The 12,059-nt window shown below is 35.9% G+C and overlaps 1 protein-coding gene across 4 annotated transcripts; it reads left to right on the forward strand.

Annotated features, from left to right (window-relative positions):
* The first annotated feature begins 3,012 nt into the window (after positions 1-3,012).
* On the forward strand, positions 3,013-11,651 carry LOC145586071 (putative disease resistance RPP13-like protein 1). Of its 4 annotated transcripts, XM_081642799.1 has the most exons (10): positions 3,013-3,505; positions 3,976-4,201; positions 4,301-7,298; positions 7,381-7,442; positions 8,020-8,222; positions 9,075-9,189; positions 9,455-9,563; positions 10,069-10,277; positions 10,862-10,973; positions 11,217-11,651. In XM_081642799.1, exons 1-3 carry the CDS (start codon positions 3,170-3,172, stop codon positions 7,216-7,218), a joined length of 3,480 nt encoding a protein of 1,159 aa, XP_081498925.1. In that variant the 5' UTR covers positions 3,013-3,169; the 3' UTR covers positions 7,219-7,298; positions 7,381-7,442; positions 8,020-8,222; positions 9,075-9,189; positions 9,455-9,563; positions 10,069-10,277; positions 10,862-10,973; positions 11,217-11,651. The 4 variants fall into 4 exon arrangements, with proteins under 4 accessions (XP_081498925.1, XP_081498922.1, XP_081498924.1 ...); XM_081642796.1 differs by having other exon boundaries at positions 3,976-7,298; XM_081642798.1 differs by having other exon boundaries at positions 3,976-7,298; positions 10,862-10,905.
* The last annotated feature ends 408 nt before the right edge of the window (positions 11,652-12,059 follow it).

Consider the following 12,059-nt stretch of genomic DNA (forward strand, 5'->3'; position numbering starts at 1 on the left):
ACATGCAAGCACAAACATCAATCAACCCATGGCTTGGTTGGGTCTTCACCCAACCCCTAGCTAATTAACTACTCACTAAACATGGTGAGGGACATCAAAACAACAAGTTCTAATCCAAGCATTAAGTTAATAAGTTAAGAGGAGTAGTAGGAATAAGGTAGATTGGACATGCAACAACAATTAAGAAAGATCAAGAGAGAAATTAACAATTAAAAGTAAATAAAAACTGAAATTAAAGAGTAAGAGATAGAGGAAAGAGATTACTTAAAATGCTTCAAAGTTGAGAAATTGTTGAATTCAAGAGAACAATCTTCAATTAATCTACTACAATGATTGAGTTTGAGAAGATCTAAGCTAATTAATGAGGGTTGAGAAGAACTAAGAGCCTAAGAAAACTAAAGGGGAAGAAGATCCCCAAAACTGAAGCTAAGCGTCCTATTTATATGCCCAGAAATTACATCGTAAAATCCGTCAAAATCGGGCTTCAGAACAGGAGGAGCGCCCGCTCCTATAAGGAGGAGCGCCCGCTCCTGGGCTCTCTGCACGCCCTCTCCTCTTGCACCAGTTTGAGGCAGTTTGTAGGAAAACAGGGAGGAGCGCCCGCTCCTAAATAGGTGCACGCCCGCTCCTAAAAGTGCTAGGGAGGCAGAATGTGGCAGTTCAGGCAGGAGCGCCCGCTCCTAAAAGGCCGCACGCCCGCTCCTGCTTTCCTTTGCTTCCAAAGAGTATTTCTTCATGCTTATGCTATTAGCCCATTTTTCATCGTACCTACAAGCACGAGCACACACATAAAAAGAAACGGGGAAGCCAAAAGATGCAAATTAGCACAAGAGGAGTTAGAAAAAGGGATTAAAGTAGGGGAAAGAGTACAAAATTGTGTTTTAAAAAGCCATGATAAGTGGACAAATAAAACACTTATCAAATTCCCCCAAGCTAGCCAATTGCTTGTCCCTAAGCAATTCACTTGGCGCAAAAGAAACCAATAGATTAGTCCGCTCAAAGAAAAGCACATGTAAAGATAAAAGAATCCTTAAGCAATAAAAACTCGAGTATGAGGTATATGCCTAAGATCAACCACGGTCATGACTAGCCAAGGCCTAGCTAACCTTCCCGAATGTACTCAACTTTGGTCCATTCAACCAATCTTACCGCGTCCCCAACACAAAGTTCAAATTCCTCCTAATGGTAGTGTCTCATGACTCCTCGAAGGAGTCGGAAGAAAAATAAACAAAAGAAGGTTTAGAACACTCGACATCTCAATGATAAGTACCCTCTCCATATGCTTGCGAACCAACTCCCTCCACCGACTATGGCTTCAACTACTCTACTAACATTACAAGACTCAAGGATTACGGCACAAAGTTAAGGCATAGAGAAAACTAGAAGTGTTTTGCAATTAAAGTCAAGCTAAGATATATAACACTAAGAGCAAACCTAAAGAGGTTTTTTTAACTTTGACCCAAATTACAAACTATGAATAAACTTGAAACAAAAATGCACCCCCAAGCTTGTTTAATTGCTAGGGTGGTGGCTATTCATCACTTCTCTTTCTTTCTTTCTTTCTCTATTTTTTTCTTTTTTTTTTTCTTTTTTTTTTTTCTTCTCTTTTTTTTTTTTTTTTTTTTTTTTTTTTTTTTTTTTTTTTTCAAACTTGGCATTTACATCACAAACTATTATTTACAACAACTTAAAGATTGAGCTAATGAAACAAGAATGACATGCCTTAACTTTGTGCGAATGAACAATACATAACAACCTTCATAATCACTAAGAGTAGTTTAGGCCGCGATCTTGGGAGTTAAGACTCAAATTCTCGATCTAGGTACTAAATCAAAGAGGATCCTTGCCACTCATTCAAAATGTAGTAGGCTTGAAAAATATTACAACCTCACTTTTGGGAACAATGTGGGATCAATTACTACCCTTCGGGGTTCAAATTCCTTCGATATGGGCGACACCTTCTTACCACAATCCTAGACTTTTGGTTTCGTACATTCGGTAAGGTTATTCTCACACTAGCCTAAACTAGCCAATTCTATGTTCAACCAAGGGCATCTAAACCATACTCGAAATTTTATTACCAAAAGAAAGCAAATATCCATCACATGCAATCCAATATCCTCATTGAGGACTATTCTAAAAGCAATTTTTTTTTTTATTTTTTTTTAGAGGAAAAGCAAAAATACTCGGGTTGCCTCCCGGGAGCGCTTCTTTAACGTCACTAGCTTGACGAAAATTCGAAGATTGGTTTCTTCACTAACACCTACAACAAAAAGTTAGTCAAAGAAATCAAAGAAAAACAAATCTATACAAATGAACTAGTCTCACATGTTTCACAAGTAACTCAATGCTCAACGCCATTCCCCGGCAACGGCGCCATTTTGGTTGAGGAAAATAATCGGTCGTTGGACGATCACCCTAAAACCAAACAATATTTCTACCTAAACCAACCTAAGACAAGTCTAGGGTAAGTAGAGGATCGTATCCACAGGGAATGGGTAAGTACACCGAGAGTATGAAACGGTTGCAATCTAGTTCGGTCACAAATTGGGGGTTTTGATTAGATAACTACTATGGAGACAAACACTAGGGGGGAATAGGGATCGACTCCAACCAAACCAACGGATCAAATCAAAAAGTGGGTAATAATGTGGGTTTTGACATTATTACCCACTTTTTGATGTGTTGTCATCTTTTTCTCTTTACTTTTTTTGTACTTTTAACATCAATTCTCAACACTTTTTCTCTCTATTTCTTCAATTATTTCCAGCTAATTTTTCTTCTCTCCATTTCTCTCTAACCCCACATGTGTATATGCACTTTTAACCATTAGTTTTAAAAAATTTACAACTTTCTTAATTCCCGTGCAAAAATCAAAATAAATTATGTATTAAAGGACGGAGGGAGTAAAAAAGTAATGTTTGAATGGACAAAAAACGAAAGAGTATTTTCCCCCATATAATGGAGTACATAGTACAGTAATAATTGAACTTTGTGACTTTGTGAGTCACACTTAATTCATTCACACCAATAATTCAGTCCCCCCTCCTTCCTACCCTTAAACCTCAGACTAAGATAACCAGTCTTTCATTCACAATCACTTGTTTTTGCAAAAATCATCTGTAAAAAAAGTCTCAAAATTGCAAAACAGTAGCTGATCTGATCAAGGATGGCCATTGGTGAGACGTTTCTGTCAGCATTTCTGCAGGTGTTGTTTGAGCAGATGCTGTCAACTGGAGGGAAGAAGTTCTTGAAGCTGATTGGCGGAGTTGATCTGCCCAAAACTATCAATAAATGGAAGAAAGATCTTACTTGGTTGGGAGCTCATTTGGAAGATGCTGAGCTGCAGCAGTTTCACAGTGAACCTGTCAAGTTATGGCTCAATGATCTCCAAGACTTAGCTTATGACATTGAGGATCTCTTGGATCATTTCGCAATCGAAGAACAACGTTACCAGTTGAAACAGGCGGAGGAAGATCAACACCATGGGATTCTAGACAATATGGTTTGTGCTGCTACCTTTTTAATTTACTTTTCTCCCTAACTGCCATAATGTTAGTTAGATACTACTTCGTCTTATATATATATATATATTTCAAGAATGTGAATCCTTAGTTTGTATTGAGTGTAAACAACTAACAAGATACATATACAACCTAAGCCAAGGGCCTAATCATAGTCCGTTAACAAACTAAATACAATATATCTAGACGGGCTTAACTATATATATTTTACTTGCAAGTTGCAACTGATGAAACCAGTTCAACTTTGAGACTAATTAAGATGAGATCTCATAACATTTACTTAACCCTGTTGATCAATATAAGCTTATTGCTGTATTTGATAAAAATAAGGGAGAGTCTTGTACAGAAAATTATTAAAAAAAAAATAACCTTGAAGTTTATGTTGTTTTAATTTATATTTATATGAGGGGAAAAAGGAAGTTTCAATAATAACTCTCAATTCATTTATCAGGTACAAACCATTTATGCAAGTGGCTCAAGAGCCGCGGGTAGTCTCTCCACCTTGTTCAACCCTGTTGATCAAGACATTCGGGAGAAGATTGATGACATTTCAGAGCGCTTGCAAGATATAAAGGACCAGACCCAGAGTTTGAGCCTCACTGCAGCACACATGTTGCAGCAGCAGACCCTCCAAACAGAAACTCTTCGAAGCGACAGAGAATCCGCTTCTTCAGTAGGTAACGTTTTTGGAAGGGATGACAAGAAAAAAGAGATAATTACACTGCTACTCAATGATGATCACAGTGGTGAGAATTATGTTGTGATTCCTTTTGTAGGAAAAGGTGGCATTGGGAAGACGACCCTTGCTCAGTATGTATACAACGATGAGCAGAAGTATGTATACAAAGATGAGCAGCTCTATGCTCACAATGAGCAAAAGTGTAATTTTGATCTCAAGGCATGGGTGTGTGTCTCAGATGTGTTTGATGTTAAACGTGTCACGAAAGATATTATTAACACAGCCACCCAATGCAATTTCGATTATAGCAGCCTCGAACAGGCAACTGTGAAATTGCAGGAATTGCTAAAAGGCAAAAAATTCTTAATTGTTCTCGATGATGTTTGGAGTGAGAAATATGACGATTGGTACAAGCTACAGATTCCTTTCCAACGTGGTGCAAAAGGAAGCAGAGTGATAATAACTACAAGAAGTGAGAGCATTGCAAAGAAGACGACTAAAAACCATAACAATATCATACATTTACAAGGTTTGTCGAATGATGATTGTTGGTGTCTATTTCAGCATCATGCAAATGAAATTACTGACAACCCTAAGATGAAGAATGATATTGTACGAAAGTGCAAAGGATTGCCATTGGCTGCAAGGGCCCTAGGAGGTCTCCTAAAAAGTACTACAGAGGAGAGCCAACGCCGAAAGATATTAGAGAGCAATGTTTGGGCTGAGGAATATGATGAGGAATGTAGTGTTCTGCCAGTTCTAAGGCTGAGTTACCATCATCTTCCATCTCATTTGAAGCGTGTCTTTGCTTACTGTTCTGTATTACCAAAAGATTACAAGTTCGAAGAGATGGAGATCATCCAATTGTGGATGGCTCAGGGCTTCCTACCAGACAATAAAGATAGAAGAATGGAAGATATAGGCCATGATTACTTCAACAATCTGGTATCAAGGTCATTATTTGAAAAATGTACATTTTCTGAAAGAGAGTTCATCATGCATGACCTTATCCATGATGTGGCTAATATTGCAGCAGGCAGCATATGTAGTGTAATGGATGGCACAGATATGCGGACGGAGCTCAGAAGAACCCGCCATTTGTTTATCACCAGGCATGTTCAAACCTTGGGAAATCAAATCATGGCTTCTCAGTTGCGTACTTTTCTAAGCGGATATGGTTTGAAAATCGACTATTCTGATTTCTTCGAAAAAATCCGTCACATACGCACTCTATCTCTATATTCGTTTGAAATTGAAAGCTTGCCGGAATGTATTGGTGATTTAAAACACTTACGCTACCTTAGTCTCAAATTTGAAAGAATAAAAGAGTTGCCACAGACAATCAGTAATCTTTGGAATCTCCAAACACTTTGCTTGGAAAGATGTCTTAAACTTGAGAAGGTTCCATGTGTCGAATCGCTGGGGAAACTTCGCCATCTGTGCATTAGGGATACCTCTTTAAAGGAGATGCCGCGTGGAATCGAGAAATTAACAAACTTGCAGACTTTGGATACATTTGTGTTGGCAATTGGAGGTGGGTCCAGGGTAAGGGAGTTGGGAAAGCTGACTCAGCTCCGTGGAAGATTATTAACCGTTTCCGGGCTACAAAATGTGACAAAGGTTAAGGATGCAGAGGAAGCCCAATTGAGTAAAAAAGAGAATCTAGAATGGTTAAATTTGGGATGGGGATGGGGAACTTGTATTGATCATGATGAGGTTGATGACAAGACTAGGAGAGATGTGGTTGAGGAGTTGCGGCCTCATATTTCCATCAAATACTGCGTGTTGGATAGGTACATGGGCTCGAAATTCCCATGGTGGTTGGGAGATCCCGCTTTCATTAATCTAGTGGAATTAGAGTTGAAACATTGTCAGAATTGTGTATGCTTCCCTCCATTGGAGAAACTAAGCTCGTTAAAGAGTTTGTTGGTTGAAGATATGGATGGTATTAAGGAGGTAGGTCGTGAATTTTATGAGAATTGCTCAACTCCTTTTCCATCTTTGAAGACTCTACGTTTTTTAACAATGAAATCCTGGGAGAAATGGGTGCACCCTCCAGTCGTAGTTGACAACATCAACAAGGCATTCCCCATGCTTGAAGAGCTTTCTATTGATGATTGTCCGTCATTGCAAGGTGAACTACCTCCTCATTTGCCTTGTCTTAGAAGGTTGAAAATCAATGGAGTCGAGCAACTACAATCCTTGGAATTGAAGAATTCGTGGTCCGCAACTTCTCATCTTGAAGAAGTCTTTGTTTCATTCTGCAAATCTATGGTCTCTATTGGTCAAATTCCCTTGACTCTAAAATTGTTGAAGATTCATGATTGCGAGAAACTAGAGTATGTAGAATTTGATGAACATCGTACGAATTTGTCTTGTGAAAGTGACAACGAGAAAGGCCTAAAGAGTGAAGAAAGCATAGGAGTCTCCTCGGAGGATGCATTGGAACTTCCTCTTCTCACCATATTGAAAATAACAAGATGCCCAAGTCTAATATCATTACAGCAAAGCTTGCTTCTCCCAGATTTACGAAGTTTTTGGTTAGAGAATTGTGAAAATATGGAAAGGCTTCCTGGTGAATTGCACCACATTAAAAATTGCCCACAACATTCCAGAAGGAAGTTCACCCACAAACCTACGGTTCCTTTCAATCATAGAACCAAAATAGACAAACCAATAAAAGAGTGGGGATTGCACCTTCTTACTTCTCTTGATGATCTTAGACTTAGAAATGTAGGTAGCTGTGCTGATACAGTAGAGTCCATTAACTGTCCTGACTTTCCCTCTTCTTTGAGTATAATATGGATAGAGGGTTTCCAAAATTTGAAAACAATATGTTGTTCCACTCTTCCCAGACTGTACATGATGGTTACCAAAAATTGCCCCAAATTGGAATCCTTTGGTGACAATGGCCTTCCTCCACACATTAAATGGGTTCATATTGAAGAGTGTGATATGATAGAACAACAATTGACAAGTGATCCCAATGGCTGCATACAAACAATTGACAAGTGATCCCAATGGCTGTATAACAACAGAGAATGGAAGATTCTCCCGGCCTCTGTCTGGAAGTCAACCAAGCTCTGCCCATTCAAGTAAGTTTGCTTAAATAATGGTCTCGCATACATTTTTTATGTTTACATCAACTTACATTTTCATATATCTCACTTCTGACAGCTTGTTGATACATCAATCCTAACAGTCAATGGAACTTTACTTGAGCAAAAGATCATAAACTGGTTAGTATCATTCAACCATCTCAAGCTAATTTATGCAATTTAATTTTTGTTTCTTGTGAGTCTAATCAATAATTCAGTCATAACATAGAACATATTTTGACTTTTTTTTTTGGGTATGCAATGGATCAAAAAGTTCAGATATATAAAGGGTTTTTCTTATATGACATTTTCTTTGTCTGATTACTAATTTCAGATATTCCTTGCACTGGCTTAATATATAAATTAGGGTTCTTGATGATTAGTAGGGTCCTCAAACATAAAAGTGGAGGAACATTATAGCAATGTTGCTTTTGTTTTCTTTTCCTAAATAATGCAAATAATAATGGCGGGAGGGAGAACTCGATCAATATCTTTCACGACACCCTACAGTTTATGTTTAGATCGGGTTAAATTTTGTGTCATTGTGGCAACTAATAAACATTGTAGTTATACACACCTTTTCTATGTAACTTGATAGTTTCAAATTTACCTTTTTAGATGTTTTTCAGATGAGCGAAAAGTAGTTTTATGTAGTATTATTATTGTGTTGGAAAAGTTATAGAACTATGAGTAATGTTCTGATATATTGTAATATCAGGTACCTGATCTTCAAATGCAACTGTTTGCTCATTTTATGGTGATAAGAACTCAAGAAGCTAAGAAGCCTAACAGTAGTAATAACATTAACCATTTTAAGGTATGATAGAACAACATTTGAGAAAGCAATCCCAATGGCCTTATACATACCGAGAATAGAACATTTTCGCTGCCTTAGAAGCCAACCAAGCTCAGCCCATTCAAGTAAGTTTATATATACATTTTTCATTTTTGCACCAACTTACATTTTATTACATCACACTTCTTTGATAGCATGTTGATGCAAGTCATGCAACAATCCTAACAATCATTGGAACTTCTTTGAAGCAAAAAATTGTCAAGTGAATAAGAATATGTATCTGCATTTTACATTGCAGTAGTTATCAATTTTCAGTATAATCAATCATTCAGTCAAAGATAGAATATATATTGACTTTTTTTTGGTATATGATTGTAATCGGGAAAACCTTTTTTTATGCAACGGATCAGTGTGTTTAGATAAATGAAGGTGTTATCTTTAACGACATTTTCTTGCACTGATAATTATTTTCAGATATTCGTTGCAGGGTTTCAGTGGCTTCATGTATCTAAACTAGGCTGATCTTGAAATTTCAGCATGCATTCTCTTTAGGCTTTGACATTAAGATACATTGATTAGGAATTCTAAGAGCATGTAAAATCTTGATAAGAACTTTAGTACATCGTATTGCCTTTATGTTTGCCTACTTTTATTTTTACGCTTTTGTTTTCTTTTCCTCAAATTATAGTTGCTGGAGGGACGACTTGATCAACCAACTAGCTGTACATTTTTGCATTTCATTCAAGACATACTGCAGTTTAGCTTCAAATTGAATTTAAATTTTGTGTCATTGTTGAAAGTGATAGACATTGTAGTCATTATGTCATATATACCTTTTCTATGTACTTCTATTTAATTTGATAGTTAATTACTTGACATATTTACCTTTATAGATGTTTTTTAGATGAGCTAAAAATAATACAGTACTTCATAATAATATTATTATGATGGAACATTAATAGAATATAAATGTGCAGTGTTCTGGTAGATTGTAATAGCAGGTACATGATCTTCAAATGCAACTGTTTGCTCATTTTATGCTCAAGAAGCCGAGAAAAGCTGGACAGTAGTGATAACATTAGTCATTTTCAGGTATTGAAAAAGCCTTTCTTGCTTTCATTTAAGAGGTATATTCGAGTGTTGTTGATGGTGATATGTAAAATTATGATACCTGATTTGAATTTCAACTCAGGGCATGTGTTTACTGTCTAGATTTTTGGCTGTCTCATCATTATTAATGTCTCAAATTCTACTGTTAAAGTAATTTCTTTGTTCTTTCTTTTTTATTCTTTTTTTATTTTTTTTATTTTTATTGAACAAAATTTGACAAGTGATTAGAGCGGCCTCATGTCTACAGAGAACAAAACATTCTCTCTGCTTTTGTCTGGAAGGCTGGAAGTCAAGTAGTCAACCAAGCTCTGCCAATACAAGAACTATCTATAGAAGCTCTCTGAAGCAATCATAAGGTGACTTTTATAGAAATTTTTTTCTTAAATCATAATTTTACCATTTCCAGCTGATTATATATGCGTTTAATGTTGCAGCAGTTGTCAGTTTTGAGTCTAATTTAGTCATACATTTTATAATTGCTAATAAGTGTGGCTTTTTGTTGAATATTTTCCTATTGCAAATATGCCTCATTATTTGTGTATTAATTATTTATGCAAAGAGTCAATTTTTTTAGCTACACAAAGATGTTTTGTTAAGCATTTTTCCGAAGGATACTAATCTGATGTTGCAAGAAGTTCCTGAGCACATAAATGTGAAGAGAAGGCCAAACTTTTGCATTCTTAAACTGAAATTTGATGTTAAAAGCATTCTTAAGACCTGCAATTTTGATGCTAGTTAGCAAAGGTCATGAACTATGTAAGGTTAGAGTGTCTGGTTAACAGTTTAAAATTTTAATTAATCAGTTTATCTTGAAATTGTTACTGTCATGATTTGAAAACATATGCTATAATCATGTCTCAGACTCTCAATTCAATTGGAACATCCAAGGACACTATATGTGAGCGCCAACCACCAATATCAAAGGGCGTGATCTGATGAGTTGCTGTACAAAACTCTTTTTGAGGATTTTTCTGATCAATATGGCTTGCCCGCTTGCCTATTAAACAACCTTGAAAGCATGGAATTCAGGCACAGTTCAACTGTAATCAGTTACAATACAGAAATTGAAGGTATGTTATTGCCTTGAATTGGACTACTGTAATCATTATGTGAATAGTAAAAACAGTCCAACTGTAATAACTGTAATCACTTGCATAATTCTTCTTACCAGTTTGTTGCCAATTTTCATTTTTGATTCATGGACTAATCATCAGGGTGTGCCTATAACTATAACTACTATAGACTGATAAATTGACGATTTGCTTTAGATTACGATGAATTTAACTTTCTTCTGTTTTCAACTTTGGGTTGATCAATGAATCCGGCTTTTGATATCAACCTATACTACAGTTTCATGTTTTCTCTTTTGGCAATGAACTCTAAAGTGAATTCTTTATATTTTTTAAACAAATAATAATTTCTTTTCAACTTGTAAACTAATGTCTGTAAAACTTAGTGCATAATTATATCATAGCAACCGCACTACATATCACTCTTCTCAATCTGCTGATTAAATAATTTAATCAATTGGTGATCTATAGCTAGCACTTATATTGCAATTATGTACTACAAACTTTACAAAATGGAAAACATTAATGTATGTCTATGTATAAATTTTTTCCCTAATAATATTGCTTGCAATTTCTTTTATCAGGTGTCACATTGCTGGCTGCAGAATGTCTCTCCACATTGCTAGCTGTATGTCAAGTCTGCACTATATGGATGGTTAAACTTCAATGTGTTAAGGGATTAGAGTGAGCATTAATGTAATAATACAACTTTTTATCATTGACCACGTATCTAATTTGAGCATTCAAAGGATAATATGGCACTTATTATCTAAAAATTTGTATGAACTTAAGAATCATCACATTGCACTTGCTAACTTTAAAAATTTGTATGAACTTTAGAATCATCACTTATTAAGTATAAAGTTACATACAAAAGGATAACTAAAAGTATACTTCATTTTTCTGTGTGCTAACTTTGATTACTTGTTTCAATTGCAGTGTCCATGAGAAACTGAGAGCGACATATCAGACATTGGCTAAGGGCAAATCAAACAAATAGTACAGAAGAGTAGACAAAAAGCAGTCAGCAGACCATGTTGTTGACTCAGTTAACTGCTAAAACACACCCCAAGGGTCTTCATTATCTTCCTTTGTGCCTCTCAACTGAATTTGATGCCTTAAATTATTCGCACCAGCAGGCAGCTGTTCCCTTACCAAGAGAATTGGATGACCCTCAGCGGTGTCTTTTGCACTAATTTCGGTTAATGTGTTGGCGGCTATAATTGTAAAGTAAATTCTACTGTATTTCATGCTAATGTAATATGTACCAGAGAGATTGCTCTGTTTAATTTTGCACCTAATTGCTATTACAAAGTTTAATGGCAAACAAAATTACACTGAGCTTTTGACTATTTGAAAGTATATTTGCTTTTGTGCTTAGCTGTATTTGCTGAACTATTTTCTGAATGTTTGTTGATTTCTTAGCAAATATATGTGTTTTACTGGCTTGTTTGTCAAAGCTTGAGGTGTTAATTCGGGAATTCGGATCAAGTCAGGTCTCAAATCATAATTAGGCAGAGTTATGTTGGGTTAATCTAGTACCAAGCTTAAAATGGAAATAAAAATGAAAATTCTAGTACCAAGCTTAAAATGGAAATAAGCAACAACATCTAAAGGTTAAAGATGACAATTCAAACAAGGATCTTTGTTATGTATGAAAATGTAATCCCTCCATTTTTAAATACTTGTTTCATTTCTTTATGTGCGGAGTTTTTGGAGAAATTGGAGAAAGTAATAAACTATGGAGGTATGGGGGTAGGTAGAAGAATAAAAAATTGTAAA

The sequence above is a fragment of the Chenopodium album genome, chromosome 16 (genome assembly GCF_948465745.1).
Source record: "Chenopodium album chromosome 16, dcCheAlbu1.1, whole genome shotgun sequence".
Classification (NCBI taxonomy): Eukaryota; Viridiplantae; Streptophyta; class Magnoliopsida; order Caryophyllales; family Amaranthaceae; genus Chenopodium; species Chenopodium album.